This window comes from Sitophilus oryzae, unplaced genomic scaffold (genome assembly GCF_002938485.1).
Source record: "Sitophilus oryzae breed Bouriz unplaced genomic scaffold, Soryzae_2.0 scaffold_172_pilon_pilon, whole genome shotgun sequence".
Lineage (NCBI taxonomy): Eukaryota > Metazoa > Arthropoda > Insecta > Coleoptera > Curculionidae > Sitophilus > Sitophilus oryzae.
Window position 1 is genome coordinate 9,542,631 of NW_022146424.1, and position 16,929 is coordinate 9,559,559.

The following is a 16,929-nucleotide window of genomic DNA, read 5'->3' on the forward strand; positions in this document are numbered from 1 at the left end:
TGACTAAACGACAAAGGATTTAAAATATATGGAAAATATCTTAAACATCTAAGATTCGCTGATAAGATAGTCTTACTTGCCAATCTTGTAGAACTACTAGCACAAATTAACAAACTTAAAACAGCTAGCAATAAAGAAGGTCTCAAAATGAATTTAGCAAAAACTAAAGTAATGTACAACTAACAAGTAGACAGAAAAGACATTCTAATAAATAACACAACACTGGAAATAGTAGAAGAATATATATATTTGAAACAAGTAATACACAGCTCAGGATCTCTACTACCAGAAATCAACAGAATAATTAAGTTAGCATGAAGTCCAAGTATGAAAGAAACTCAATCATATTCAATTCTAGAATGCCATTTAATCTAAAGAAGAAAACATTCAACGAATGTGTACTATCAAAAACCTATGCATGCAAAACATGGACACTTAAAATGGACATTATAACGAAATTCCAGTTAAGGGAATAAGGAAATAACCAAGAAAGAACGAAAAAAAAAAAAATAGAGTGGATGCAACAAAAGACCCAGAGATAATAGATGTCATCCACAGAATCAAATCCCTCAAGTGGCAATAGGCAGGATACTTGGTAAGAAGGATGGACAGATGGACCACAAAAATTACAGCATGGGTACCCACGGAGAATTAAGAACTCTAGAAGAAGACTAAACCTGATATGGGAAATATAGGTGAATAGGAAATTAACGGTGATAACTTGGGCCCGCATAACCAACAGTAGACAACAACGGGCCCAATTACAAAGATTTTATCCCTATATGTGAGGGAGGCTACACCATAATTGGTAATGGTTGAATAAGCTGAAGATGATGACATACAGACATAAGTAGATAAATGCAAGGAAATTCCGTACTATTACTATTTTGTAGATACTGTAAAATCGGGATTTTAACACCCACTAAGTTGCATTTGGATTTGCCTTTAATTATATATTTTAGTTGACAAAGTTTTAACGAAACATATTAATCATATGTATAATCTTAGATCTTATGTACAAATACAGTATAATCGAAAAAAAAACTGAGTCGAGGTTGCCTGTAAACGACGATCAATGTCATTCGCCATATAATTTTAGATATAAAATAACAACGATCCTAATTTCCAAGCGAACCCTGACGCCGTTTTTTTTTGACTATATTTTTACGGATTTTGTTGGTTTTTATATTTAAACATACGATAAAAGTAAAGTAAAGTAAATATTTCAGTTAACGTCTCCTTTTTGCTGCCAGGGCTAATTTGGACGGGGTCTACTTTGTTTACGCGGAATCCGAACCGCGGTCCTCAGCCATATCACGGTCAATGGCCTACCGACTTGGCAAGTGTCTAAATCGACTCTTACTCACGAGATATCCGATCTCATCCGGCCTCGAACCGGCGTGAATGGGCAGTGTGTGTCAATAGATTTTACACTTTTGCCTTTATTGGACAACAGCACGATACAGAGTTTCGAACCGGTCACCCGTCCATCCACTAGTATCGCCTTACGTCGCTTAACTTCGGTGTTCTAATGGGAACCGGTGTTTCGACGTAGCTGGGTCGTTGCCCTAAACATACGATAAAAAAACACTTAACTAGCTAATTACATGACTAAAAAATACAGTAGACTATTTACTCACAAAAATGGATTCCAGAAAGATCCTTCTATATTATTTTAACCCAAGAAACGCTTACAAAGGATCTCGCATTTTTGAATGCCTATTTTATAAAATGGAGACTTCAACCCAGTGCAAATAAGACAGAAGTGGCTACCTTCCATCTTAATAACAAGCTGGGGAATACTTAAATAAGCGTCCAGTTTGGTAACACCACTCTGCGTAATAACAAATATCCAAAATATTTTACTCTAGACCGTACACTCTCATTTCGAAAACACCTAGAAAATGTTTCTGGGAAAATCAGAACACGAAACAACATTATACAAAAACTTTGTGGTACTTCTTGGGGTGCAAAAGCAACTACACTTCGGATCTCCGCCCTTGGTCTGGTATTCAGTGTGGCAGAGTATTGTGCACCCGTGTCACCGTGTGGTTGAACAGCCACCACAAAAATCTCGTAGACAGACAGCTGAACAACACCATGCGGCTGATTACAGGGACAATCAGTTGCACACCTAGTTACTGGCTTCCAGTTCTGAGTAACATCCTACCTCCAAATCTACGCAGAAACGAAGCTCTTCTTAGAGAATTTGATAAAATAATAGCTACCCCAACGCTACCTGTTCATGAAACACTTCCTGCTTTACAGGTGAATAGACTTAAGTCGAGGAATCCACCTTTGCGAACTGCTGAACAACTAAAAAACAGGAACTACAATTATCGAGAACATTGGCTTCAGTTATGGAGAGAAATAGCCGATGCGCACCTATACTCCTGGTTCAAAAAACTATTGCCAGACACCGGGTACCGATCTAAACATGAAAACATGGTCAACTTTGAATAGGATACACTCTGGCCATGGAAGATGTGCTGATTCCCTTTATAAGTGGGGAAAAATACTTTCCCCAGAATGTGATTGTGGATCCCCTCACCAAACCATCCATCACATAACTAGAGAGTGCAACCTACGCGCTTATGGTGAAGACTGGAGGGACTTTCTGGAGGCTTTTCCATCAGCTTTGGAATGGATAGGGCATCAAGGTGATAATATATAGTGTTCGTTTTTTATGTTGTCTTTTTATAATATACTTGTTATTTTTTATATTTACATTGTAATGTTTTCATTTACATTGTAGTTTATTTTATGTCTATGTTTAAGTGTCTGGTTTTCTTGCATACGTATGAGCCATACGATAAATAAATAAATAAATATATTATTTTCGACGTCTAGAGCGCTATCTCTAGATTCTGTTCATCATAGACTAAAAGAAATCTCTTATAGAAATCTACCGTTGGTCGTTTCGTATATTATGGAGAGATGTCGTTAGCAGACCGTGATGGAAAGGTGATGATAGTAAGCAAAGAATATCTTAATACTCTTTGTCTGTGCTCTTTGTACATTGTAGCAAGCCCAGTCCCAGTAGTGATGAGCAAACGCAGTTTTCTTCCGCAGACTTGATCTATCAGATTAGATTGGTCTAAAAACCCATATTAGGGACTATTAGCTCCCGATACACGGATATAAGATTTTTTTTAAATTTTTAGTTTAAATACGTAATATCTTGATGATGGATGATGGCAATTGGATTCCCACAATCTAAGCAAAAAATGTTTTTTTTTTATTTTAAAGAAAAACAACTTGATTATTTTGGACTTATTTGAAACACGTCATTAAAGAGAAAATATGTTTCTTTTATCGTAATCTACTAGCCCTGAAAATATTTGAGGCGTCAAGTTGCAAAACCTGTCTTATCCATTTTTTAAAAAAGTGGCCTAATGACATATATTAATAGTGGATCCCGAAATCTACATAATCATAATCCCAAACTGCAGTAAACGTTGCCCGTTCCTATATAAAATTCACTACAATAAATTGCGTTACTGCAGCAAAATTATCTTATTCATGTATATTTGCTTTTTATTGTCATAATTGTTACAAATCCCGCATTTTTTCCTAAGCTTTTTACACAAGTATAATACCATAACTACTGGCGTCTTTTCAAATCCTTACTTAATTTTAATAAAATAGTACAGTTCGGCTGCTGGATCTGTGTCTATGAAAGGAATGCGGACAAAAAACATTTAAATAAACAGCAATATATTTTATACGTCGACTTGACGAGTACGTCACCGCAAATCGCTCCGCCCACTCATTTTATTGGCTACTTGCAAATTTGTCGAATTTTTATTGGTGGGACACGTCGTCTAATTTCTTACGAAAAACATCGAGAGAATATCGTTTCCCTTCTCACGGATACCCCGTAGCTACAGAACGGACAGACGTACTGTATATTTAATAAATCAAGTTTGCTTGTTGTTGGATGCAAATACCGTATGATCGAAAAAGAAAAACGGCGTCCAGTTGGCTAGAAAATGACGATCGATGACATTTCCCATAAAAATTTATATATAAAATGACAGCACTCAATGGACACGTTTTTGGTAAATTAACGCTTCAAATATTTGCTAAAACAATTTTTGCTAACAACGTTTGTGGAATAAGGCGGGTTTTGCTACTTGACGCCTCATTTGTACTTATTTAGGACTCACCCTGTATAAAGAACATAATAAAATATCTATTTAATATTCTATCTTTGTATTTTTAGAGTAATTATTTATATAACAATAGGTTAGAAATAATTGGTTCACATGATAGGAACTGAACTTTGTCTTTTTTATTGTTTTTTGTTCTTTTTGCAAATAATTATTGTATTGTTATTTCTGCAATAAAGAATTAATCTTGCTATTAATAAATATCATTTATATCCAACTGTCATTATAAAATAATATAAAACTATATATTTTTTTTAAATACATTTATTTGTCACCGTATTTTATTCACAGAAATATACAAAAATATATATAAAAAAATATATTATATATAAAATATACACAATAAAATACACACTGCACGAATAATTATAATAATATGTACAAAATCCACGATACGCCACTGCCCCAGCCGATCCCTCCCTCGCAAAGGGAAAATACGGGCATACGGCGACCAATCGAAGTCTTAAAAACGCGAAGTGGGGTGGCTGAAGCTCCAGTGGCGTAGCGGTTGCCGAATAATTTCCACGCCGGAAAAAATCAAGCAAAAAAATGAGAAAAAATACTTAAAGGCTCACTATTGACTAAAAAATGGGGGGTTGGGGGTACGGGGGCGCTCCCATGGGGTCCCTGTATCTCCTACGGGTCATAATGAACGATGAGTGATGCGTACGATTTGTGTGGGGAGGGGGTGAAGAGACCGATAAGTCAGGGGCGCCCGCCACACCGCGCACCCAAGGTCACGTTTGCGTTGATGGGGTTTAATAGCCACCGGATTTTCCGGGTGGGCCGTAGCTGGAGGATACACCGCCGCCACTGCCTCCACCAATTCCTGAAAATAAATATGAATCATTATAGTTTTAGAATCTTATAAAAAATATAAAGATAGAGATGAGCAAAAAATCGCAGACTGCGATATAATCGCAGCGATTTTAAAATCACAATCGCAAGTATTACTAGTGATTTGCGATATTGCTGCGATTTGATTTTTTGCTACGATTGTAATTTTTGTAAAATGGGACTGTGATTTCTATCCTCGAGTTTGAATTTTTAGGAGTTGCGGATAGCAATGTTGTTGCGAAGGTAATTTTGTGGTCTTTTGTCGTTATAGTAAACTGTGATTGAATTTTTTCTCTGATATTATTTATTGATAGAGAAGATATTATTTTTTATATTTATTTATGTTTATATTATTTATATTTATATTACACGATCATAATATACCGGGTGTTTCTCAATAGTGGTTCACCTCTATAACTTTTTTATGTTAGTATACGACATAAATAAGGATTAATTGACGGTATTCAATTATTTTTGGACACTTTTTTTTTTAGCGGAAATTACTACAACTTTTGATTTTTAACTCGGTATTTTTTTACTTTATTCGATAGAAAATGATACTCTGAATAGAATGGCATATCATATTGAAACTTTTAACATTTTCGCTTAAAAAAATCGTATTTTAAATTTCAATCTAGAATGTCATGTATTTTTCTATCAAATAACGTAAACTAAAAATACCTTGAAAAATACCGAGGGTATCATTAAAAAATTAAAAATTATAGTTACTTATGGTGAAACAGGATTGAATACAAATCAATTGAATACATCAATCAATCCTGATTTATGTCATATACCAACGTACCAAATATTTTTTTTATCTGAAAAAATTAAAAAAGTTATAAAGGTCAGCAATGTTAAAAAAATAATTCTTTTAGATTTTTTAAGAATTGGGTAAAGAATTAGATTTAGTTGCCAATCAGTTGCAGCATATACTATAAAGTTTTCATACCTATACTGTGTTGCAGATGTTAAAAAAAATTAAAAACCAAACTACTGATTATTATTAACTATATATACCTAGTATAATATTTAAATATTAAAAACGCAATCGCAGGTTATAGTCGCTGGGATTTAAAAATCGCAATCGCAGTTTAAATTGCGATTGGAGAATCGCAGTTTTGCTCATCTCTAATTAAGGGTCACTAACAAAACGTGCTTTTAAGTAATTTTCAGTGCTTAACCACCCAGTGAAGTCATATCAAATATGTGAAAAAATCGCAGAAAGTTATTTCGTCAAAGTTTAAATGTGTTTAAATAAAGCATGTAGTATGTAGTCCAAGAAAATAGGCCTTCAAATAAGAAGTTTGGTTTGGCTTGAATTTTTGATATAAGTTACTTTGAAAAATCTAAAAACGAATTGTCAAAGATTGTTTTAAATTCACCCCTGAGAAGGGGCGAAATAAATAAATAAAATTATTTTTTAGAAATTTCGGATAAAGCAAATTGAATAAAAATGTTAAATATATGAATTTTTCAGCAACTTATAATTTTTTTAAAATTTCTACTATCCTCCCCTCGCTTCTAGCCACCATATCTCGGTTATATTATTATATTTTGATCTGAGCAAAAAAAATATAGAAACCATTTCTGTAAAATTGGACGCTCTACCACTTTTTTTAAACTTTTTTTCCAGTCCTTACAGTTTCTCCGAAATTTCGAAAAAATAAGTTTATTTCTTTATTTCACCCCTTCTCGGAGGCGGATTTAAAAGTATCTTTCACAATTCGTTTTTAGATCTTTCCAAGTAACTCATATCAAAAATGCAAGTATTCGTATTTGAAGGCCTATTTTCTTGAAATAATGAGAAAAAGAGTATGCGACCAGGTGGTGCCAAACCAATCCGCGTTGGAAACATACTGGGTGTTGCATCGTCGGACGGGACATAGGAAATCCCATGTAAATTTTAATGGGGTCAATTATTGGCTTCACTAATTATTTTAGAGAATAATTCTATTAAGGTTTATTGAAGAGCACTAAAACCCACATTCACAGGAATAACTTTAGATGTTTTTGATTAGCTCGTTTACGAGTTATCGCCGATTTCTTTTTAAATATTTCTCCTTTCTTATGGACTTGTATTTACTTATAAGCACCAGTCAAGGTAAAAGATAACTGTCAAATGATGTTGTCATTTCAGAAATTTATCCATTTAGTGCTTTATTATTATTGAAAACTCATTCCTACATCGGAAATCTTAAAGATATATTTATAAATAAAAATTAATATGAATTAACGTAAAATAAAGTAATCAATTACAAGGTTAATTATAGTATTATTACAATATTCAATAACTTAGTAATTTAGGTACTATTAAATTGTTTGAATTTTAGGATTTAAGAAGATGTTCAAATATTCCTCCAACGACTGCTAGACAATAACCCAGGCGATCATAAAATTCTCTTCTTACATTCGCTAGTTGGTAAACTGAAATTCTATTGCATTCGGAGAAATAGCATTTTTTAACTCGTCTAGATTTGGGTATTTTTTATCCTTGTATATCCTGTTTTTTAAATGGCCCCAGAGAAAGAAATCATTTGGCGAAATATCAGGAGACCTTGCTGGCCAATTTACTGTATGATTTAGACCAGTAACGTTTCCGTTAAAACTGTTGTCTAAATATTCCAGAACAGCCAGGGTACTATGTACCGGGCAGCCATCCAATTGGTACCAAACTTTCTGATTTTCCCTAGCGGCATCATGTAAAGCAGGTAAAATATGATTTTCGAGTAGTTCCAAATAATATTCTGCATTTAAATTTAACGTAAGAAATAATATTGTGTCCGAATATCCCTGCCCAAACATTTACTCTCTGTGGATATTGCGTCCTTGTTTCGACAAACCTGTGTTGGTTTTCTTTGTTCCAATATCGATAATTTTGAACATTGGGTTCATTATTTAAGGTAAACGTGCATTTGTCAGTGAAACATATGTTTTTTAAAAATTCCCTATCCGTGTTTGCTCTTTCCATCATATCAAAACAAAACGCCTGCCGCCGTATTTCGTCCCCATCTCATAGCTCTTGGGGCTTTTCATATTTGAAGGACTAGTATTTATGTCGTTTCAAAATTCGAAACGCTGTAGTGTGATCTATTTCATCCTCAAGTTTCCTTGTGCTGATCTTTCCATCGTTCCCTTCCACGCACAATAAAACTTCCAAGTCGGTATCATTTCTTGCATCTTCTTTTTGTTCCTGCCTTGCTTCACATCTGCAGTTATTTATTAGGGTACCTTTGGTCTCAAATCTCTGGATATTCCTTGCGATTGTAGATTTTCCAGGTATCGGTCTATTCGGATACAGAGCAGCAAACATGTCCGACACATTTTGATAACTATTTCCTTGATAATACCATTTAATCATCAATACTTTTTCTTCGGTAGTGTAATTCATGGTTAATATTTTCGATGTAGGTATGAGTTTTTAATAATAATAATAACACTAAATAGATAAATTTGTGAAATGACAACTTCATTTGACAGTTATCTTTAACCTTGACTTGTGCTCATAAGTAAATACAGGGCCATAAGAAAGGAGAAATATTTAAAAATAAATTGGCGATAACTCGTAAACGGGCTAATCAAAAATATCTAAAGTTATTCTTTTGAATGTGGGTTTTAGTGCTCTTCAATAAACCTAAATAGAATTATTCTCTAAAATAATTAGGGAAGCCAATAATTGACCCCATTAAAATTTACATGGGATTTCCTATGTCCCGCTCGACGATGCAACACCCGGTATAGGAAATCGCATACAAATTTAGAACTGTTCAAATATTGGCTTTACTCCTGATTTTACAGCTAAATCGTAAATAGATTTCTTAAAAAACTGTATATTACCATAAGGTCTGCTTATGACCTAACCTAACTAACACAAGCCAAATTTGAACATTTTTGGTAGAGCCGATAAGCATTAAACATTACTACATTATAGTACCTACGCTTAGTGTCCCCGAAATGTATTTTTGTAATTTAAAAATGGTTCAAATGAAGCAAAAGTCTAACGTTTAGAAAATATAATGAATACAATTTGACATTGACAAAATTATAGGATGACCATACTTAAGCCCCGTTCTCAGAACTTTGTATTGTCGATGTTACGGTTAAAGTCCGATGTCCGGTTAATGTCGACATTAACAGGTTAATGTTTGGTTTTGTTTACGTTTTTGGCTGTTTTGTTGTATGTTATTCTCGAGATTAACCGGGTAATGTCGACATTAACCGGACATCGGACCTTAACCGTAACATCGACATGTCAAATGAACCAATGAGATTTGTACAAAATTCATAGTTCCGAGAACGGGGCTTTAAGGTACGTTGGCATTTGCATGTTACCTGATTTTTCATTGTTACCTGTTCAGTGTTAATTTAAATATAGATACAGTTTTTCTTAAATTACTTAAAATCGGCTCGTTCAAAATTCAATATTCAGCATACGCAGATATTTAAAAACCTATATACCAGTCGGCTGTAAAATTAACAAGGGAGCCAATTACATGGGAATGTCCAGTATTCCGATGCAGCATACGGTATGCAATGTAATTGATTAATTTTTTTTTCTCGAAAATCGTTCGATGTACAAGAAAAACTAAGGAGATCAATCTTACCTCCTCCGATGCCACCTCCAATGCCACCTCCATGGCCTCCTCCAATTCCGTCACCTATTAAAAATATATTTTAATTAATTATTTTGTGTAAAAGTTTTTTTAGTAGTTCAAGTAGAAGAAGAAGTGGATTTCTATTCCAGAAGCAACGAGCGGGAAGTGACGTCAGACAGAAAAAAACACTAAATAATAAGTAAAAAACCATTAATAAACAAGAAAAAAAAGAATGATCAAGAAAATATTGCCAAAAAATAAAAAACACTCTTATTAATATTATTTTTTTATCTATTTTTATGTTTTTTAATACTGTTTCTCTGTTTTACCGTTTATTTCTTGTTTATAACATTTTTGTATATATTAATGGTTTTCACATATTCATCATCATAATTTTTTGCATTTTAACTTATTCAACTATTTCCAATGATCTCTCCCTCGCATATTTATATAATCTCTTTGTAATTGGAATCATTGTTGTCTATTGCTGGTTATGCAGGCCCAACTTATCCCTGCTAATTTCCTAATATCCCGGTCCGATCTCAAGTTTGGTCTTCTTCTAGGTCTCTTAAATCTACGTGGGCATCATGCTGTAATTTTTGTGATCCAGGAGTGGATGGGGAAGTGGAAACCGGCCCGGGAATAACAAGCAACCGGCCCAAATCCACAAAAACAAAATGGCCATAACGAAGAAACATATTAATTATTAATATATAAGTAAGGGTGTTTTTCGCTCACACAAAAAAAGCTCTTTTGCCTCCAGTTTTTTAAAAAAATTGAAATTGTCTTGATCAAATTTTCACAAAGATCAATTTTACAGGGTTCTACTACTTTATTTCCATTATATCGATAAAGGTAATTTGATCTTGAATAGGCTACGATTTTGAGTCACGATTTTGAAAAACTTTAAGACTTCCTGACTCATTCAGTTCAGCTGGCCCAATCCTTTGTAAAATACATTGTTTTTAGTTTTTCAGGTATATACTTTCTTACACAATGTAGAAAGAAGTTCTCTCTTTTCTGGTAGAGCAGCAGCCTCGTCGTGTATACGTGTTTTTAACTGAATGAACCGCGGTCGCCATTAAAATTAAAACTGCTGCATTTTTTAGGTTATTATATTAGTTCTTATCACTTTCCTATATATTTCTGCATTTGGCATCTTATATGATAATGCCATGACAACGAAAAAGAACAAGACCTAGGCAGTGGACATAAATGTGTCCTGAGCTATGTTACAGTCCATAATATTCATAATATTTTATTTTCTAATCTAGTTTAAACCTTATTTAACTCTTCTCTGCTGGCTCAGTAATTTTTAGTAAATTAATTTTAGCAACATTTTCAACAACAATTTAGACTGCTGAAGTGTAGAGATAGCCATCACATGTTTTCTCTGCCAACCGCAGAGTTCGCGTCAAATTCGTCAATCTTTTACAAAGGGGAGCTCGAAAAATATTGCACCGAGGTCCCCAGTTGCCAATCTACGTGTTACAGTATTCTTAGTATACACTTAGATCGAGACTATTTAAATTTACCTAATGCTATTCATTCTTTTTTCTGCTGTCAGTCAGTCATATTTATTAGTTATTAATAAAAAATAGTGGTAAAACTATACAGGGTGAGTCTTAAATAAATGCAAATATTTTCGGTGGTGGTATATTTCGACCCCAAGAACACGTTTATGAGGTTTCTTTTGCAAAGAAAGATGATAAAAATCATGCATTTTTTTTAAATTTTCCTGTGTATTTTAGAAAACTTTTTAGAACTTCCTGATCACCGCAAATTTTCCCACGGTATACACGGTTTCTTAATCTCTGATATTACGGCACGAAAAGGGATGCAAATACCGAAAAATTGAAGTGGCTAATTTTTTTTTTAAAAAAAATCTTTTCTTTTTAATTTTCAAACCTTAATAACTCGGTTGGACTTATTTGAAACACGGTAAAGAGAATATATACTATGTTCCTTTTATTGAGATCTACCAGCCCTGAAAATATTTGCACTTATAAAGTCACCTTGTATAACAAAAATTTTCAAACCGAATTAACAAACAACAGATGTTTATTAAAATTATAAGTGTCTCAGAGACATCTTACAATAGTTATTTTACAAATTGGTTTTTATGTTTAAAAGCAACTGACGATTATACTGATGCAAATTGATTAGTTAGTTATTGAGGCTCTAAGAATCTTACGTCACTTTAGTTAGAAGATTAACCATTTAAATTTTGTTAATCCAATCTTTTTTTGAGCTCTGATCGGGACCGGCGGCCAGCCCACCGGCCCATCTTTCCAGCGGCCCACCGGGAATTTTCCCGTTTTCCCATATGGCCCATCCACCCCTGGATCCATCCATCCAATGTTGACCATTGTCCGTCCTTCTTGGCAGGTGCCCTGCCTATTTGCCACCTGACTCTGTGGATGACATGTATTACCTGGGTTTTATGTCGTATCTACTCTAATCTTTTACGGTCTTTCTTGGTTATTCCCAGCATATTTCATTCCATCGAGTGTGCGACCTGCAGCTTCCTTATAATGTCCGTTTTAAGTTTCCAGGTTTCGCATACATAGTTCATGACTGGTAGTACACTGATCGGTCCAATGTTTTCTTCTTTAAATAAAGTGGCATTCTAGACTTGAATATGATTGGATTTATTCCATATCTATTATGTACTCTATTCTATTAAATTCTTGTCGATTTCTGGTAGTACAGATCCTGAGCTGTGTATTAGTATTAGCAGTCCCCAATATATTATTCTTCTTCTATTTCCAGTGTTGTGATGGAATGTCTTCTTTTTTATATGATGTTACTTTCTGCTTCTTGCTCCTGGCATTCACTATATTTATTTATTATGTTCTGAAATACATACCTCCGCCAATGCCACCTCCAAATCCACCGCCACCTCCGGCTCCTCCGCCAAATCCACCACCGGCTCCACCTCCAAATCCACCTCCAGCGCCACCTCCGAATCCACCACCACCACCAACGGCGGTTTTCTGAAAACAACAAAGAAATTAGTTAGTTTTTAACTGAAATCAACGGTGGTATTTATAAAAAATTGTTCCAAACTGTTTATTTGTTGCCGGCTAGACAATCTACTGAATAACCTATCACAGAAAATCAATTAGACTTAACCCTGTATAGGTTGATGGTCTAAATCGACCACTTTAATTTAACCAACTAATCAGTCGCGTGGAAGTGTATTATCGCCCAGTTTGTTTGCTATGCTTATTTCTATGCGCGCTTTGACCATTTAATCAACCATATCTATACGTTGGCCGAATTGGCGCGAATATAGTAGACTATGTTGTAAATAGAGTATGTTGTGTCACCTTTTGATCCTAACTCCATCGCCTGCAACGTCTTTAGCTCGGGTCTCTCTGATCATGAAGCAGTTTTAACTGAATTTTCGATGGAGTTCAAAATCAAAAATGCCCCTCGTAAATTATGCCGTATTTTTTTCAGAAAAGAATACTCAAAAGTTCAGTCACTTATGTAAAACAACCAACTGGGATACTAGCTCTTATGATGTCGACACCGAATTTTCTATTTTCGTAAAAACATTAACCAGTCTAGGGCCTATAAAAAATAAGCATAATAAACCTTGGACCACTAAAGGTCTACGCATATCTTCTAAAAATATGCATTCATTATCTCACTTAAAAAAATTCTCAGACAGTCTCTTCTTCCACAATTACATAAAACTATACAGAAAAATTTATCATAAGACTATAAGAGCCGCTAAGGACCTTTATTATAATAGAAAAATAGTCAATTCTGGTAATGTTGCTAAAGAAACATGGTCTATTGTGAATGAGTTGAGAAACAAAGCTTCTTCGTCTAGCAATATCTCTACCTCACCTGAGAACCTTAACGATTACTTTGTAAATGTAGCGAAAAACTTAACTAATACCATATGTCCTCCTCATGATCCACTTTCTTATCTCTCTAATGATATTGTAAACTTACACAGTTTCTTTTTTTCGCCCGTAGTTTTAGAAGAGCTTCGCAGTACAATTAATAACATCAAAAATAAATCCTCTTCTGGGACCGAGGGGCTAACTTTAAAAATGTTTTTGAATCTGCCAGAAAGCACTCTGAATCACCTAACAACTTTAATAAACATGTCGTTCCAAAATGGTATTTTTCCAAAATGACTTAAGACGGCAATAATCATTCCTCTGCATAAAGGAGGAGACAAAGATGAAGCTTCTAACTATCGCCCAATTGCACTCCTTCCAACGCTATCTAAGATCCTAGAAAGGTTGGTTAAAAGAAGGCTGGTATCTTTTCTGTTTAAGTACAAAATACTTACTGAATATCAATTTGGATTTCTAAGCAACAAGTCCACAAATGACGCTATGTGAACTCCCTCCTTAATAAAGTTTACTCCAGCCTAAACAACCATCATTCTACAGCAACAATTTTCTGTGATTTTTCTAACGCGTTCGATTGTGTAAATTATAAGATCTTAATTAATAAACTGCAGCACAATGGGTTCAGGGGATCATCTCTCGAATGGTTTAAGTCGTATCTGAGCAACAGAAGTCAACTTGTGAGGGTGGATACCTCGTTGTCTTCTAGCAAGCCAATAGAATGTGGAGTACCACAAGGCTCAGTACTAGGCCCTATTTTGTTTCTTCTTTTTATTAACGACATTGCTAACATAAACATCAGTGGCAAAATATGTCTTTTTGCGGACGACACTAGCTTCACTTGGAGCAACAAGGACATCACGGCACTTCATAGGATTGTATCAAATGACTTAATCACCATTAAATCTTGGTGCGATTCGAACCTCCTGAGTCTCAACATTTCTAAAACTAAAGCTTTGTCGTATAAAAACTCGTTGCAGCCTTTTGTACTTAACAACACCACCATTGACGTCGTCAAATCTGTAAAATTCTTAGGGCTTGTTGTGCACAATTCTCTGAAATGGGACATACATATCGAAGCTTTGTCGAAAAAATTGAGCTCTGCCTGTTTTGCATTAAGGTCTGTTTCTAAGGAGCTTAGCTTGTCAGTGGCTAGAACTGTTTATTATGCACTTTTTAAGTCGCACCTCAGGTATGCCCTTCCATTCTGGGGTACGTGTTGTGCGACTCAATTTGACAGCATTTTCAGGCTCCAGAAGAGAGCTGTTCGATATTCACTGGGACTAAACAGCAGAACTCATTGCCGGGACTTTTTTAAAAAATTAAAAATATTGACTCTTCCTTCCTTATTTATATTTGAATCCGTTTGCTTAATACGTAAACATGTATCAGTTTCTCAAGAAAGGTCATCTCACACTTATCCACTCAGGAACGCGGAGCAAGATCTTTATCTACCTACCCCACGCTCAGAGTTAGTTAAAAGTTCAATATTATACAACTCGAAAAAAATGCACAATCACCTGCCATTTGAAATCAAATCCATAACATCATTTTTTTTATTTCGCAAAGCATTGAACTCTTATTTACTAGACAAGGCTTTCTACGCCGTAAATGAATTATATTTTGAAAATCAAATTTGATCTTGTAAACACTGGTCTAATGTTTGCTATTACTATATTTACTAATGACATCGAAATTAATTTATTTAGAGGTCATTGATATTTTACTATAAACTATAGCTAAATATTTTGGAATATTATTTTTATTTTTTTGTTCTTTGACATTATAAACATTTATAAATGTTTATTTTAACAATAAGACTGACAATATTATTTGTATAATGTTTTGTATTATCTTTTGTTTGTTTGTTTGTGTACCTTGTTTTTTTACTTTGTTTGTTAGTTTACCTTTGTCTACAAATTGAAAAAAAAATTGACAATAAAGGCATTTATTTATTTATTTATTTATTTATTTAATAGTTAACGTAAGCGGTTGAATATTCGACCAGTGAGCATCGATGACACTGAGTTCGCTGTGTGTCATATAGGTAATAATTGTCGTCTAAGCATTTTCTATGCAAATTTCGTGTGATAAAAATTTAAAAATATAGAAACAAATGTATCTGTGACGTTTATTTCTTTTTATTTAGTGCACCAAATTTATGTCTCGGATGATATTTTCTAAAATCGTTAACATATCCTGTATATTTTAGATCATTTCTCACAGGATGCGAGATTCTCGAAAAACAAAATTTGATTTACTTGATATGGACATATTTTTGAGTAGAGAGCTAATACAGATAATCAAAATGAACTTACTCTTTTTTCTTACATTGAATGATACATACAGTTGTTTATACATTATACAGGGTGCTACAAATTCGAGGTACGAGCACTGGTATCTCAGTAACCGTAATAGATGCGAAGATGGTTAAATTGGGGCAAAGTTGCACCTTGGGATGTTCACCAAGATGCCATCAAAAAAGTTTTAATAATTTCAAGAATTGCTAAGTTATTTGGAAAAAACGGATTTTTTGAAAATGAATTTTATTTTTTCCTGTCGTTACTTTTAAAAAAATCAAAAAACTAATTGCGCATTCTCATAGCCACTTTATAAGGGCTATCTGACAGTATTTTTAGATTTTCAAATTAGCTGATAATTTGTGAGATACAGAGGCCATCTTATTTTTTTCTAATTATTATCTTAACTATTATCTTAATCTATTCATCATTACAATATTAATAAGCTTTCAAACTTAAAATTATGTGGGGTATAACATTAAATATGGAAAATAAAATGCAATAAAATAATAAAAAATAATATACAAATGAAATAAAGGGCATAATAGGCTATTCTAGAGGTTGAGAAGTTAAGTTCCTTAGAAACTGATCTTAGCGCAAAACAGGCAGCGCTTAGTTTCTTTGATAGAGCTTCGATGTGAAAGTCCCATTTTAACGAGTTGTCTACAAGTCCTAAGAACTTCACAGAGTCCACGATATCAGTCAATAGTGGTGTTATTAAGTACAAAAGGTTGTATAGTACTTTTTATATGACAAAGCTTTAGTTTTTGATTGGTTGAAGCATAAGAGATTAAAATCGCACCAAGACTTAATAGTGCGTAAGTCACTGGATATAGTATCATATAGTGCCGCAACATCTGGGCCGCTCCAAGTGAAACTAGTATCGTCCGCAAAGAGGCAGATTTTACCAAACCAAACCAAACCAAACTATTATCTTAATCTATTCATCATTACAATATTAATAAGCTTTCAAACTTAAAATTATGTGGGGTATAACATTAAATATGGAAAATAAAATGCAATAAAATAATAAAAAAATAATATACAAATGAATATATTACTTAACGTCATTTGTAAAAGTGAAATCAATACATCTCAACATTTCCAATAAAGAGTACAAAATGCATTCTGAAGTATAAGAAGAAAGTTC

The 16,929-nt window shown here is 33.9% G+C and overlaps 1 protein-coding gene across 1 annotated transcript in view; it reads right to left on the reverse strand.

Moving 5' to 3' along the window:
- Positions 1 to 4,499: 4,499 nt before the first annotated feature.
- Positions 4,500 to 16,929, reverse strand: part of LOC115881579 (glycine-rich cell wall structural protein) — a 35,211-nt gene continuing 22,781 nt past the window's right edge. Inside the window, exons 6-8 of the mRNA XM_030899122.1 lie at positions 12,474 to 12,600; positions 9,614 to 9,667; positions 4,500 to 5,001 (exon numbers count right to left, since the gene is read on the reverse strand). Of these exons, the coding sequence (XP_030754982.1) occupies positions 4,931 to 5,001; positions 9,614 to 9,667; positions 12,474 to 12,600 (252 nt within the window). The 3' untranslated portion in view covers positions 4,500 to 4,930. The remainder of the gene's footprint in view (positions 5,002 to 9,613; positions 9,668 to 12,473; positions 12,601 to 16,929) is intronic.